This window comes from Schistocerca nitens, chromosome 1 (assembly GCF_023898315.1).
Source record: "Schistocerca nitens isolate TAMUIC-IGC-003100 chromosome 1, iqSchNite1.1, whole genome shotgun sequence".
Taxonomy (NCBI): domain Eukaryota; kingdom Metazoa; phylum Arthropoda; class Insecta; order Orthoptera; family Acrididae; genus Schistocerca; species Schistocerca nitens.
In genome coordinates, this window is record NC_064614.1 from 713,344,845 (window position 1) to 713,361,110 (window position 16,266).

Genomic DNA, 16,266 nt, shown 5'->3' on the forward strand with positions numbered 1-16,266 from the left:
CGGCTGATTTACGTAATATTTCAGTCTTCCTCCAACCTAGTCTTCATCTCTCAATTATGTAAATATCCGCTGGAAACTATAAGTAGTTTGGTTCACACGTTTAACGGTAGGCCCCCTTTCTCTGGTAGGATTACTGGGGTAGGTTAGGGTTATGCAAGTCGCAGAAGCGTGGTTCAATTGAAAGAATTGCGCAAGACGGTTGAGCCTCGTGGAATTATTGTTATTGCAATTATTACTAGTATAAAAAATACGTCAATTCGTTAGGCCGCTCAGGAACAGTCTAGTGGCCGTCGAGAAAGGACTGTTTTAACCTCCAGACCACAAGATCATCTCAAACGTTAGCATCCTGCTCCGTAGAAAGCATCGGTGCATTATCGTTCCATATTTTCTACTGTGCTAACATCCTCAAGCATGAATCTACGCAGGAAACGAATCTAGATAAGGGAAAGAACAGTGATCAAGTCACGAATTACTGTACTACAAAAACCGGTAGACAGTTCCAGGGAAAGAAAAAGAATCACGATTACTTCAGGATGGCTTAGCTCAGTGACAGAACAGTGAAAAGAGACGGGTCCGATATGAATCGATGGTTCTTAATGTAAATACAAGTGATCCGTTTTGATCCGTCTCCTTGCGATGTGAATACTTCAAGTTATTGCTGGATCTGACAAGATGGTCGATCATATACAGAAAGAACAATGAACTCAGTGACACTAAATACAACGAATAACCACAGAGTGTGTGTGTGTACTTCATACTACAGTGAGGAGAAATCAGTGCACTGAACGAGTCAATATATTACTTAACTATGCTCTAAGTTCAGAGAGCAAGACATTACTGACAGTAATTGTAGTAGGAACATATTACTCGAATTGAACCAGTACATGTATTTTCGTAGGAGTTGTTGATTTAACATAATAATGATAATGGCAGCAGTAACTGGGGGTGCTAATATTTGTATCAATAGTATACGTAGTGGTAGTAGTAGTAACTGGTTAGTGCGTGAAGTTCGTTGCGTTTTCCCATAAGTTTAATAAACGCTACAGATACATATAATGCAGACTTTAGTCATCAATAATACATTCTCCTTCACTCTTTACAACAGTCTGTCAGCGCTGTGTAACATTTCGCTTTCGCGATTGTAGAAATCACATACAGTAGTTTTCAGGCGAAGAACTCTTAGAGCCATGTTAGGAGCGCATTTTCATCCGGAGAGGAAGTTACTTGAAGGTTGTTCGATAGAGAGCGGAAAAGGTGAAAATCTGATGGTGCGAGATCAGGTGAATAAGGTGGGTGGAAAACGACTTCCCAATACAACTATGGTATAGGGTTTTTTGTCAGTCTGGCAGAATGCGGGCGGACGTTATCATGGAGTACCATCACTTCAAGCGGTCTTCTTGATCGCTGTTCTCGGACTGCGTCTGCAAGACGTTTCAATCAGCAGTGATGGTTTGACTTCGAGGAAGCAATTCGTAGTACATCACGCCGTCGCTGTTCCACCAGATGCATAAAATAATGTTTTGCGGATTCGCGCAGGTCTTTGTACGTTGAGTTGCTGCTTTGTTTGGGCTCAATCATTATTTTCTTCTCCTTGCGTCATTATAAAGGCGTCATTCTCGCTACCAGTAACGATACAGAATAGGAATGATCGGTGTCCTGTATGTGTCAGCTGATGACAAGCAAGCAGAGATGCAGACACGGCCACCCTCCGATTTTTGTGATTTTGGCTTAGTGCATGCTCATACACACGATTGTATGAAATGTCTCACAATGGTGAAAGCACTAAATTTCATTACATTTGCAGTTATCGAGTACACTGACGTGGATAGTTGTGGATTAATGCGTTTCAGCGATCTTCATCAATCCCAGACGGTCTCCGTAAACATGTAGAGTCACTAATGTCAAAACGATCCTTATTGAAACAAGGAAACCGTTTTCGTGCCTTGCTCTGTCCGGTGGCATTAACCCGATACAAGTCGCAAATGTTTCTGGCTGCCTCCGCTGGTGTCACGCTTCTACTGAACTCAAACAAAAGAACATATCGGAAATGTATCGATTTCTCCACTTGGCGCCCCGTTTTCTATCGTCCACAGCAGCACTCACTATCGTCAGATAACAAAATAACAATATGTAAACTAAAAGAGCAACAGTGAAATGCAAATAAAAAATGACAACCAATAAATAAACCAATAGCTACCTGGATACCAACATACAAAACAAAAACACTGAAAACTTATGCATCACTCTAATATACGTAATTGTAATCATGATCGTTGTAATACAATCAATGAAGCAGGTGACATTGTCCTCGATGGTGAGTGTTCAATCGGAGGTGAGGGTATTATCTGGAGTGCACCAGGGAAGTGTGGTAGGTCCGCTGTTGTTTTTTATCTATATAAATGATCTTTTGGATAGGATGGATAGCAATGTGCGGCTGTTTGCTGATGATCCTGTGGTTACGGGAAGGTGTCGTCGTTGAGTGACTGTAGGAGGATACAAGATGACGTGGACAGGATTTGTGATTGGTGTAAAAAATGGCAGCTAACTCTAAATATAGATAAATGTAAATTAATGCAGATGAATAGGAAAAAGAATCCCGTAATGTTTGAATACTCCATTAGTAGTGTAGCGCTTGACACAGTCACTTCGATTAAATATTTGGGCGTAGCATTGCAGAGCGATATGAAGTGGGACAAGCATGTAATGGCAGTTGTGGGGAAGGCGGATAGTCGTCTTCGGTTCATTGGTAGAATTTTGGGAAGATGTGGTTCATCTGTAAATGACACCGCTTATAAAACACTAATACGACCTATTCTTGAGTACTGCTCGAGCGTTTGGGATGCCTATCAGGTCGGATTGAGGGAGGACTTAGAAGCAATTCGGAGGCGGGCTGCTTGATTTGTTACTGGTAGGTTTTACCATCACGCGAGTGTTACGGAAATGCTTCAGGAACTCGGGTGGGAGTCTGTACAGGAAAGGAGGCGTTCTTTTCGTGAATCGCTACTGAGGAAATTTAGAGAACCAGCATTTGAGGCTGACTCCAGTACAATTTTACTGCCGCCAACTTACATTTCGCGGAAAAACCACAAAGATAAGATTAGAGAGATTAAGGCTCTTACAGATGCATATAAGCAGTCACTTTTCCCTCGTTCTGTTTGGGAGTGGAACAGGGAGAGAAGATGCCAGTTGTGGTACGAGGTACCCTCCGCCACGCACCGTATGGTGGATTGCGGAGTATGTATGTAGATGTAGATGCATACATTAAAAACAGTTAAAAACAGCTTCTACATTCATATTACAAATATGCTCCAGAAGCCACTGTCCAATGCATGGCGGAAGGTAAATCGAAGCAATATCATCGATTTTATTCGGAATTGGGAAATATGCTGTATGAAAACTGCATGAAAAGTAGCATGTTGGTAGACATCGAAATTATAGCGTGGTAATCGTAGGAGTCCGCCCCTTAGCTGAGAGGTCTGCTGCGGGCCCAGGGTACGATTCCAGGCCAGGTCGGAGATTATGTCCGCTCGAGACTGAGTGTTGTGTTGTCCTCATTATCATTTCATCATCATCGAAACTCAAGTCGCCCAATGTGGCGTCAACTAAAAAGACTTGCAACTCGGTGGCCGAACTTTCCCAGGTGGGGAATCCCCACCGTCAATGCCAAAGGATCATCATCATTATCATCGTCATCATCATCATCATCATCATCGTCATAGTGGTAGGAATCTACAGACATCGATAAAAAGTTGCGTTTAGCTTCAGCGTAGGAATAAATGCACACTCACTTATTGTCCAGAGGTTTACACATACGTAAATGTGATCTGTAACGGCCTACTGTTGTTATCGAGAAATGTGAATAAAACGAATGAATAATTAGAGGATACGTAATTGTGCAGACGCTGGCGCCTTACCGGCTGTAGGAGGCGCAGGTCCGGGGCGAGGGGCCCGGCGAGGACGTGCAGCATGAGGGGCAGGTCCCCCGCGTAGCGGCACATGGGCGACGCCGAGAAGAAGCGCGGCCAGCGCTTGTCCGAGCCCGACGGGATGTGGCCCTCGTGCGGCACCACGCCTGCGGCACAACACGTCCACACTGTCCACAACTTCTGTCTCACACACCACACCTTCGTTCGTAGCAGAATACGAGAGAACACGCGATTCCTTAAAGAACTGGATTCCCTTGTATAAAACTGGTTCCGAGTTCTGATTACCTTACAAACGAGTTAGTGTGTTAAATATTTCACGTTAAGCATGTGTGAAACTCTCTTTAATTAATCTTGGGTATTAATAAACCGCTTCGGCTGTATTTAGTCCTTCATTTTTAGTTTTGTGGCACTAAAAGCCATATCTTCAGGTGAACATATAACTAAAACTGTAGAACTAAAACGCTCAGAACTTTGTACCGAACATTCGTTGTCCGTCAGAACAGAACACCGCTAAAAGACGGTATATGTCATGGAATAAAACAGCCGGATTCCAATGGGGTGGCTAGGTCCGCTTCTGAGGTCTATATGCAATCGCGAACAGGCGGCTCCTGACGAATAACAAATGTTGGTTACAAATTTCCGAGCTTTTTAGCTGTCATGTTTTAGTTATATGTTCACCTGAATATGTGGCTTTTATTGCCGTGAAACCGGTAGTGATCAAAAAAAAATAAAGGACTAAATACAGCTGAAGCGGTTTATTAATACTCAAGGTGATTGCTCACAGCTGTGGTTGCCCTATAAGGCTGTCTGCTCTTGAATTAAATTGCAGTAAGCTTAAGACGTAGAAACGAATAATAATCGATTTCAACAGCTGCTGCGGAAAATGGCCATGCACATGAACTAGTATGGACGTCTTGTCAGGCATTTCCAAGCGGCCCTCACAAGAAGTTTAGAAGGATACATCTCAACCTGCATAAAACTGTCGAATATACAAAGTTTAACAACATCTACAGATCAAATAATATAATACCTAAATACATTAAAATACAGGTTCAACACAGTTCCGCCAGTGCACACAAAACAAAACAAAGAGCACAAAAAAATTGGCTAAGCAACGTAATCATGTCTCCTTATGACAAAAAGCAAAACCTTATATGTGGTGCTACATAACGCATATTTTAATCTTACGAAAGTTCTGTATAACGCCGCTGTTTTCCCCCATTTCGTTAGCAAGACAGAAAATCGTACATCTACAGTTATGGAAAAAATGAAAAATCCACAGAAGAAATATTGCAAATTTAAAAGCTAAACAAATACCTAACACAGCCACAAATGATATCCATTCCAACGAGAAACATCATTTCTATCCAAGACGGGTCAACCTTGCTGACACTGTTTTGCACACAAAAGAAATAAAACTGCACGAAAAAGGTCTGAAACACAACGTCAGCACACAAACATGTTTTTTGCTCGAGTATCATGTCGTTTTTGGAAACCCAGAATCTACTATGTAGGAATCAACATGGATTCCGGAAACAGCGATCGTGTGAGACCCAACTCGCTTTATTTGTTCATGAGACCCAGAAAATATTAGATACAGGCTCCCAGGTAGATGTTATTTTTCATGACTTCCGGAAGGCGTTCGATACAGTTCCGCACTGTCGCCTGATAAACAAAGTAAGAGCCTACGGAATATCAGACCAGCTGTGTGGTTGGATTGAAGAGTTTTTAGCAAACAGAACACAGCATGTTGTTATCAATGGAGAGACGTCTACAGACGTTAAAGTAACCTCTGGCGTGCCACAGGGGAGTGTTCTGGGACCTTTGCTTTTCACAATATATACACTCCTGGAAATGGAAAAAAGAACACATTGACACCGGTGTGTCAGACCCACCATACTTGCTCCGGACACTGCGAGAGGGCTGTACAAGCAATGATCACACGCACGGCACAGCGGACACACCAGGAACCGCGGTGTTGGCCGTCGAATGGCGCTAGCTGCGCAGCATTTGTGCACCGCCGCCGTCAGTGTCAGCCAGTTTGCCGTGGCATACGGAGCTCCATCGCAGTCTTTAACACTGGTAGCATGCCGCGACAGCGTGGACGTGAACCGTATGTGCAGTTGACGGACTTTGAGCGAGGGCGTATAGTGGGCATGCGGGAGGCCGGGTGGACGTACGGCCGAATTGCTCAACACGTGGGGCGTGAGGTCTCCACAGTACATCGATGTTGTCGCCAGTGGTCGGCGGAAGGTGCACGTGCCCGTCGACCTGGGACTGGACCGCAGCGACGCACGGATGCACGCCAAGACCGTAGGATCCTACGCAGTGCCGTAGGGGACCGCACCGCCACTTCCCAGCAAATTAGGGACACTGTTGCTCCTGGGGTATCGGCGAGGACCATTCGCAACCGTCTCCATGAAGCTGGGCTACGGTCCCGCACACCGTTAGGCCGTCTTCCGCTCACGCCCCAACATCGTGCAGCCCGCCTCCAGTGGTGTCGCGACAGGCGTGAATGGAGGGACGAATGGAGACGTGTCGTCTTCAGCGATGAGAGTCGCTTCTGCCTTGGTGCCAATGATGGTCGTATGCGTGTTTGGCGCCGTGCAGGTGAGCGCCACAATCAGGACTGCATACGACCGACGCACACAGGGCCAACACCCGGCATCATGGTGCGGGGAGCGATCTCCTACACTGGTCGTACACCACTGGTGATCGTCGAGGGGACACTGAATAGTGCACGGTACATCCAAACCGTCATCGAACCCATCGTTCTACCATTCCTAGACCGGAAAGGGAACTTGCTGTTCCAATAGGACAATGCACGTCCGCATGTATCCCGTGCCACCCAACGTGCTCTAGAAGGTGTAAGTCAACTACCCTGGCCAGCAAGATCTCCGGATCTGTCCCCCATTGAGCATGTTTGGGACTGGATGAAGCGTCGTCTCACGCGGTCTGCACGTCCAGCACGAACGCTGGTCCAACTGAGGCGCCAGGTGGAAATGGCATGGCAAGCCGTTCCACAGGACTACATCCAGCATCTCTACGATCGTCTCCATGGGAGAATAGCAGCCTGCATTGCTGCGAAAGGTGGATATACACTGTACTAGTGCCGACATTGTGCATGCTCTGTTGCCTGTGTCTATGTGCCTGTGGTTCTGTCAATGTGATCATGTGATGTATCTAACCCCAGGAATGTGTCAATAAAGTTTCCCCTTCCTGAGACAATGAATTCACGGTGTTCTTATTTCAATTTCCAGGAGTGTATAAATGACCTAGTAGATAGTGTCGGAAGTCCCATGCGGCCTTTCGCGGATGATGCTGTAGTATACAGAGAAGTTGCAGCATTAGAAAATTGTAGCGAAATGCAGGAAGATCTGCAGCGGATAGGCACTTGGTGCAGGGAGTGGCAACTGACCCTTAACATAGACAAATGTAATGTATTGCGAATACATAGAAAGAAGGATCCTTTATTGAATGATTATATGATAGCGGAACAAACACTGGTAGCAGTTACTTCTGTAAAATATCTGGGAGTATGCGTGCGGAACGATTTGAAGTGGAACGATCATATAAAATTAATTGTTGGTAAGGCGGGTACCAGGTTGAGATTCATTGGGAGAGTCCTTAGAAAATGTAGTCCATCAACAAAGGAGGTGGCTTACAAAACACTCGTTCGACCTATACTTGAGTATTGCTCATCAGTGTGGGATCCGTACCAGATAGGGTTGACGGAGGAGATAGAGAAGATCCAAAGAAGAGCGGCGCGTTTCGTCACAGGGTTATTTGGTAACCGTGAAAGCGTTACGGAGATGTTTAACAAACTCAAGTGGCAGACTCTGCAAGAGAGGCGCTCTGCATCGCGGTGTAGCTTGCTCGCCAGGTTTCGAGAGGGTGCGTTTCTGGATGAGGTATCGAATATATTTCTTCCCCCTACTTATACCTCCCGAGGAGATCACGAATGTAAAATTACAGAGATTAGAGCGCGCACGGAGGCTTTCAGACAGTCGTTCTTCCCGCGAACCATACGCGACTGGAACAGGAAAGGGAGGTAATGACAGTGGTACGTAAAGTGCCCTCCGCCAAACACCGTTGGGTGGCTTGCGGAGTATAAATGTAGATGTAGATGTAGATGAAATAGACGAAAAATACATACAAATCCTTGTAGTTGGATCAGAAAGCTTTCTCGCACAGGAAAGGAGACAAAATGAGATAAACGTTGATCTGACGAGAGACCCAGTCGGTAATGAAATCAAAAAGATAATAACACAGGTGCAGGAAAACATAGGAAATCAAAACAATACAGATTTCATAACACCGACAAAACTTAAAAAGAAACTGCAGGAACACATCATCATTACAAGGGCAGCTAAAGGAAACACAGTGGTTCTCATGGATAAGGAGCAATATATCAGTAAAACACAAGAGTTCATCACAATAAATAAAATTACAAACGAAAATCAGATTCAACTAACAGATTCCAAACAAAGTTGAGAAGTGCTCTGAAAGACACTGAAAATACGCTACAAGACAATCAAAAAAAAGAAAACTATTAACAAATCCCAGTGATCCATCCTTCCGATGTTAACCAAAACAACACGAGACAGACCTCCCCGACCGAGCCATTGTGAGTTGTAGATATGCTCCCACATGCCCCCTAGCAACATACACGTTGAAAATCTTATCAGAAAACTACAAATTACAAGAGCATACTACTGCAAGAAACACCACACTTGTGATAAGCTACATAAAAGATGTAGAGGTTCCACATATAGCCACCCTCATGTTATTTTATGTAGAGAATATGTATTTAAGTATACTAATAACTGAAACAATAAACATTATAGAACAAAATCTTAAGACACACAGTACACTTCCATATGAATACATCAAAGAAACAGTCAAGCTACTATGGCTAATAACACAACAGAACTATTTCCAGTTCAGTAATGAACTCTGTTTACAAAGTGAAGAATTACCAATGGGATTCCTAGTGTCTGGAAGGATAGCAAACATATTTATGAACCACGTAGAACATGGTACTTTTACTGCTAAATACCTACATCTTCCTGAGGGTATTTCCGGTCTGTCGTTGCAACTACAAGAAGTTTCTTGTAGGTGCAACGACAGAACGAAAATACCCTCAGAAATTGTAAAGCAACTATGGACAATACAGGCACACAAATGAAGAACTTAAAGGTGCAACATCCGATACTGAACTAGAAATGTGGATGTCATCTTGTGCCTGATAGAGGAATCAAGCAGGACAATTGACCAGCTACACACACACACACACACACACACACACACACGCACGCACGCACGCACGCACGCACACACACACATAAATTCTGTTCACATGAAATACACATTGCAGTACAGAAAGAGCAAAATAGGCAGTTAAGTTTCTTAGAGATAGCCATAAAGATTCAAAACAGCCAACATACATTTGACCCTATTCAATACCTCCTCATTTGTTACGTGATCTACCCATCTAGTCTTCAGCATTCTTCTGTAGCACCACATTTCGAAAGCTTCTATTCTCTTCTCGTCCAAACTAGTTATCGTCCACGTTTCACTTCCATACATGGCTACACTCCATACAAATTCTTTCAGAAATGACTTAAATCTATACTCGATGTTAACAAATTTCTCTTCTTCAGAAACGCTTTCCTTGCCATTGCCAGTCTACATTTTATATCCTCTCTACTTCGACCATCGTCAGTTATTTTGCTCCCCAAGTAGCAAAACTCATTTACTACTTCAAGCATATCATTTCCTAATCTAATTCCCTCATCATCACCCGACTTATTTCGACTACATTCCATTATCCTCGTTTTGCTTTTGTTGATGTTCATCTTATATCCTCCTTTCAAGACACTATCCATTCCGTTCAACTGCTTTGCTGTCCCTGACAGAATTACAATGTCATCGGCGAACCTCAAAGTTTTTATTTCTTCCCCATGGATTTTAATACCTACTATGAATTTTTCTTTTGTTTCCTTTACTGCTTGCTCAATATACAGATGAATAACATTGGGGAGAGGCTACAACCCTGTCTCACTCCCTTCCCAACCACTGCTTCCCTTTCATACCCCTCGACTCTTATAGCTGCCATCTGGTTTCTGTACAAATTGTAAATAGCCCTTCGCTCCCTGTATTTTACCCCTGCCATCTTTAGAATTTGAAAGGGAGTATTCCAGTCAACATTGTCAAAAGCTTTCTCTAAGTCCACAAATGCTAGAAATGTAGGTTTGCCTTTCTTTAATCTATTTTCTAAGATAAGTCGTAGGGTCAGTATTGCCTCAAGAGTTCCAATATTTCTACGGAATCCTAACTGATCTTCCCCGAGGTCGGCTTCTACCAGTTTTTCCATTCGTCTTTGCGTAGAACTGGGTTTCCATCTGAGCTCTTGATATTCGTACAAGTGGTTCTCTTTTCTCCAAAGGTCTCTTTAATTTTCCTGTAGGCAGTATCCATCTTACCCATTTTCGTTAATAAAAATCACAAATTATCTTCCGTCAAACTTTAGGCAGTCCTCATGTCACACTGTCTTTTGGGGAAGCAAGTACGAATTCTCACTCGCTACTCGTATGGGAATTAACCTGAGCACCGAGAGTGTGAGATTTCCCCCTCGTGCTGTTAAAGCCGGCGTACGTAGCAGACCACTACTGGACGGTAGACTAACTATTGCGCAACAAAACATGTTCCGTTTTAAGTAAAAGTAGTCTGTCCTGATTTGTAAGTTAGTTCAGAGAAACTTAAAACAAAGGTGGGTTAAATTATACACTTTTGCTGGTTTTCCGTTAAATTTCACATTTTTTGAAATAACCCAGAAATTAATAAAGATATTTAATCAGAGACCTCAGTGTTATGTATCTACCACTTGCTTGTTGGTGACGTATAAAGTTCCAAAAACACTTGACGGAACATGATACTGAACCTTCGAAGTCGGAGTTAATGGTCACACGAACACAGCTAGTAAGTAGCCAACGGGCTGGCAATAGGGCGCTTCGTTGGCCCACTTAACACTTCGACAACAAATCCACGAGCACTAGGCACTGTAACTTCAATTTCGAGCCCCACGTAGTAAGTCTGCTTTCGGCTGCGGTGGGGCCAGGACGTCCGCTGCGCCCCGCCGTGCGCGACCGTGAGCGCTTGCTTGTGTTTACCTTCTCGCGGCGCGAGTTCTATTTGTTCCAAGTTCAGTGCGATTATGGCACACACATGGCGCCACGATACGATCAAAGTTACTTTCCAACCAGATCACGCGCGTCCTCGAGCCTATGAAATAGAACAGTTCATTCGCGACGATCTACGTTTAGATCCGGCGACTGTCGTCGGAATACATTTTTCTATAGCGGCGAGCGTGGTTTATGTTAAAATGACCAGTGCAGAGGTCTGCGCGACAGTGGTTTCTAAATACTCGAACTCTCTCCGATTCAAACATTCTGACGGGCATATCGGTGCAGTGACGGTGGATCATGCAGGCGTGGGCCTAAGGACTGTAAGAGTTTTTGAGCTCCCTTTCGAGGTCCCAGAGGAAGTTGTCAAGGACGCCTTCCGACCATATGGCAATGTTATCAGCCACGTTGCAGAAAAGTGGCAAACTTTCTCGACGTATAAGATCTACAACGGTGTGCGCCAAATTAAACTTGAGCTCAAGAAACATGTGCCGTCCTATTTGAACATCGGTGGCTGTCGTGCAATCATCATGTACGACGGTCAACCGCGTACCTGTTCCGGATGTGGGCAGGAAGGCCATGTTCGATCGAGCTGCTTACAACGTAGAATTACGCAGATACCAGTGGGAGACTCCGTTTCCCCGACGGGGACGACAATCCTGCCCCTCACGTACGCTCAGACGACGATGCGCACCATAGTTGAGGACGAAACGGGCGATCAGACACATCCATCGACGCCAGAAGTACCAAGGGAGGAAGAGGAAGGACCCTCGGTGCCAACCCATGTGTCGCCCCCTCCACAGCAACAACAGCAGCAACAGTCCCACGGACTCCAGACGCAACATAACATTCAGAACGCGATGGACGTGGACGCGAACATTGTCCCGACCGCGGCTTTCCTAGCGGAAGGTGATACGACGCTGGATTGCCTCCCACATTCGGATACGGATGTCCACGTTCGAAAGCAACGTTCGCCCCGACGACGCAAGCGACGTCGGCGGACCCCTTCTGACGATTGCCTCCTACACACGGCCGGTCAAGAAGATGACATCTCATCAGACAGCATGGATGCTGCGCCTGCTGAGGATTTAAGTGGTGTAGACGGTTCACTTGCCCATACTACGAGTGCCCAGTTACTTCTTGCACCACAAACGCGGCAGATCGCGTCGATGGATGGCGCGCCGTCTACCTCTACCAAAGACGACGTACGTGAGGGAGATTTACGTGCCGATCAGCTACACAGCATCGTGTTGCACCCACTGTGGTCGGACGATGTTGAGGAACTTCCTGAAGAGGGCACGGGTGACACGGGAGGGGGCGGCATTGGGGATGCCACTCCTAGCGTGAAAGACATAATTTGTAACGGGTTTGGTGGGTCCGGCATCTCTTGCGGTTAGCTTTTATTGCCATGGCGTCTACCCTAGGTGAAGAGGCTAGGCAGCACACCTTTCGCCTTGCCACAATCAACATCAACGCGATAAGGGCACCACACAAACTGACAATGCTCCAACGCATGCTTGATGCGGCAGACATCGACGTGGCCCTCTTACAGGAAGTATGTGTCGCTAGTTTCCCTGACTTCTACGGATATACCGCCCACATCTCCCACGCCTCTTCTACCGATTGTGGTGTGGCTGTTCTGCTACGGGACGGTTTGGCGGCTACGGACGTACTGTACTTACCGAGTGCAAGAGCCATGGCAGTAACTGTCAACGGTGTACGACTCATCAATGTATATGCCCCTTCAGGATCAGGGAGACGGAGAGATCGGGCCCGCTTTTTTTCGGAAGATATTACACGTCTATTTATGGGCCACATAGACGATATGGTGATCGGAGGAGATTTTAACTGTACATTATCTCCATCTGATCAGCAGCCACATCACGTCCCGTGTGCGGAATTGGAAATGCTAGTGCGTGACCTCCACCTGATTGACACGTGGCGCCACATCCATGGCCCAGCTCCTGGTTACACCCATTATACAAGCCATTCATCAAGTCGGTTGGACAGGATTTACGTCACAAGCACCCTTTCGACGGCGACGAGAGGAGCAGAGCTCTGGCCCACTGCATTCACCGACCACACAGCTTATATTTGCACCATTGCCCTTCAACCTGCACGTGTGTGGCGCAGTAGGCCCCTCTGGAAACTGAACGTCGCCCATCTGGACGAGCCAGCATGTAAAGGTGCTGTCGAAGAGTCGTGGAACGCGTCCTTACGGCGTCGTGGTCGTTACCGATCGACCCTCAGTTGGTGGATTGAATGTGCGAAGCCTGCTCTTAGACGCACCTTCATGGCTTACGGCCGGGAAGCAGCGGCATGGAGGAAAAGCACGGAAAACTTTTATTACACCGTCCTACGGGAATGTCTTGCTATGGAGCCCTCACCTGACAGGCAGATCACAGTCAATCGCGCGAAAGCGCAGCTCGTCTCCTTAGCACGCCATCATTTACAAGGCGCTGTTATACGGTCGCGTGCTCCAGACATGATACAATCAGAAAGGCCATCTATGCACCACGTGCTCATAGAACGCAGGAGGCGCCGTAGGGCACTGGTAACCGACATGATAACCGACGACGGTCGACATGTGGTAGAACAAGCAGATATAGCAGAAGCCTTCTATGGGCATTACGCTCAACTTTATTCAGCAGTGCTCCCTGATATGGCGACGGTAGACACCGTTTCAGCACATGTCCACGGTACAGTTCCACCATACATGGTACAGACTTTACTGGGAGAAGTGACAGAAGAGGAAGTGCTCGACGCCATTGGTAAAGGTGCTCCCCGTAAATCACCAGGAATCGATGGGTTACCATTAGAGTTCTATCGAGCCTTTAAACAACTGTTGCTACCGTGTTTGATTGAAATTTGCCAGGAATTGATGTCCCCGGGTATAACATTGCCTGCACCATTCTTAGAAGGTATGATTGTCCCCATCCATAAGCCGAAGGGACGGAATCATGTCCGCGACTTTCGTCCCTTAACGTTATTGAACAGCGACTTCAAGATCTTTTCGAGGCTGCTATCGGAACGTATTCGCGGCACACTATTGCACGTCTTGTCCGGCGACCAGACGTCCTTGGGGGGACCCAATAACATCAGAACTGCGTTATGTCGTTACAGAGATCTCATCTCCCTTGCACGGGTGAGACGTTTGCCGGCAGCCCTCGCGTCTATCGACTTTAGCCAGGCTTTTGACCGTGTGGGCCATACTTTCCTCACGGCCGTTCTACGGTGCATGGAATAACCCGACCCCTTTATCACAGTGTTGACACGCCTACTACATGGTGCAACTTCTCGAGTTCTTGTCAATGGAAGACTGACGGCACCCATGCCGATCCGCCGATCAGTACGACAGGGATGTCCATTATCAACATTGTTATTTGCATTGGCCTTAGAACCCTTGTTGTGTGGTCTCCGAGACAGGCTCGCTGGGATACAGTTCGGCGGCTCCATCTATCGCTGCACCGCATATGCGGATGATTTGATGATCGTCATACGAGGAGCTGACGATATGGCCGCGGCTTTGGACTGGATTGCAACCTACGGTACAGCTTCTGGTAGCCAAATCAACGTTGACAAGTCCGTCGCCTTGAGCATCGGGATTGGGCTACCGCAGGAACACATTGCCCCCTTACGATTCAGTGATACTGTACGCTGCTTGGGCTTAGATTTCATGAACGACATGCGACGCGCGACGACGCTCAATTATCGACGCCTTCTTAACCAAATTAGGGCCGGAATTGCAAATCAGCGCTTGCGATCCCTCAACATCGTTCAGCGGGCGTATTATGCCAATGTATACCTTGCGTCCCGCATACCGCATGTCGCCCAAACGCTACCCATTCCGAAGCCCTTGGCTCGTAGCATTATGGCAGCGCTGGGATACTTCGTCACCGCTGGTATGTTACTGAAGATCAGATACGTATCTCTTACCCTCCCCAAGGAAAAAGGTGGTCTCTGCCTAGTTAACGTCCACGATAGGGCCATTGCCCTCTATGTTAGATCACATTTATGTCTGCTGCGCCATTGTCCTACGAGCCTCACGAGTCTGCTTCTGACGGCGCTACGCCCTGCTTCACTAAGAGCGCCGGTGCCACTACAGGACATCCCAGCGCCCCTCTTTTATATAGGACGTTTCTATTTAGAACAAAGTTATTGCAGTGTCGCGCTCACGACACCACAAATGGCCACAACTCGACGCCTATATCATGACATGCTGCAACGCCGCCCCCTAAATGTTGTCGAACTAAAATATCCTGACGTACGGTGGCGCGTGGTGTGGAAGACTGTACACGATGCCATGCTTGATTCCGATGTTGTTTCTCAATGGTACGTCGTCGTTAATGGGAAGCTCGTGACGCAAGAACGTCTCTACAATATTCACATGGCAGAATCTCCCAATTGTGTGGGTTGTAATACAGTAGATTCTGACGAGCACCGCCTCAGCTGTGGAGAGCTGGTTTGGCACCTAGTGCGGCAGATGCTGGCTTATCTCTTGCGAGTTAGGCCGGAGCATATATCTGCACGCACGTTATTGTTTCCGGATGAGACATTTTACCCCAAGACTCGAACCAACTCTGTCACCTGGATACGTGGACATGCAGTCCATTACCTCTGTCGTGACGGACACAAGGATTTCCTTGACTTCTGGCTCTATTTGCAAGAAAGACATCATGCTATTTCCGGGCATACCAGATATCGACAGTGCTTCGCAAACTACCTGTGGAGTGCCTTTCACAGGCCGCCGTGTAGCTGGAATGTTCCAGGCAGTGGCAGATGAGGTCAGAACGAACTGCAAACGACCATATATTGAATAATCTTATCAGTGGGCGCAGTCGCTGGGAAGCCTCACTACGACGTGGTAGCTTTCTTTTCATGCCATTTATGTTTCATATCTTCGATGGCGTCTTCATTCTGTTTTAGTTTTCCAGGCTTAGTTAACTGTGACTGTTCGCACATTGATATAAAAAAAAAAAAAATTAAGACGTGGGCAGGAGACCTGCGTTCGAATCCAAATAAATACACAAGAACAAAAAAAGAACAAAATGAACAACAAATAAAATTTAATAAAGTATTATACCCTTTCCTTTCTCCTTTTATTTTATTTTTTTATACAAAGTTCAGAGGCATATAAAAAAAACACTTCGACAACA

The 16,266-nt window shown here is 46.1% G+C and overlaps 1 protein-coding gene across 1 annotated transcript in view; it reads right to left on the minus strand.

Moving 5' to 3' along the window:
* Positions 1 to 16,266, minus strand: part of LOC126196724 (fatty-acid amide hydrolase 2-A-like) — a 298,235-nt gene that overhangs the window by 90,626 nt on the left and 191,343 nt on the right. The window contains exon 6 of the mRNA XM_049934590.1: positions 3,915 to 4,072. Coding sequence (XP_049790547.1) covers positions 3,915 to 4,072 — 158 coding nt within the window. The remainder of the gene's footprint in view (positions 1 to 3,914; positions 4,073 to 16,266) is intronic.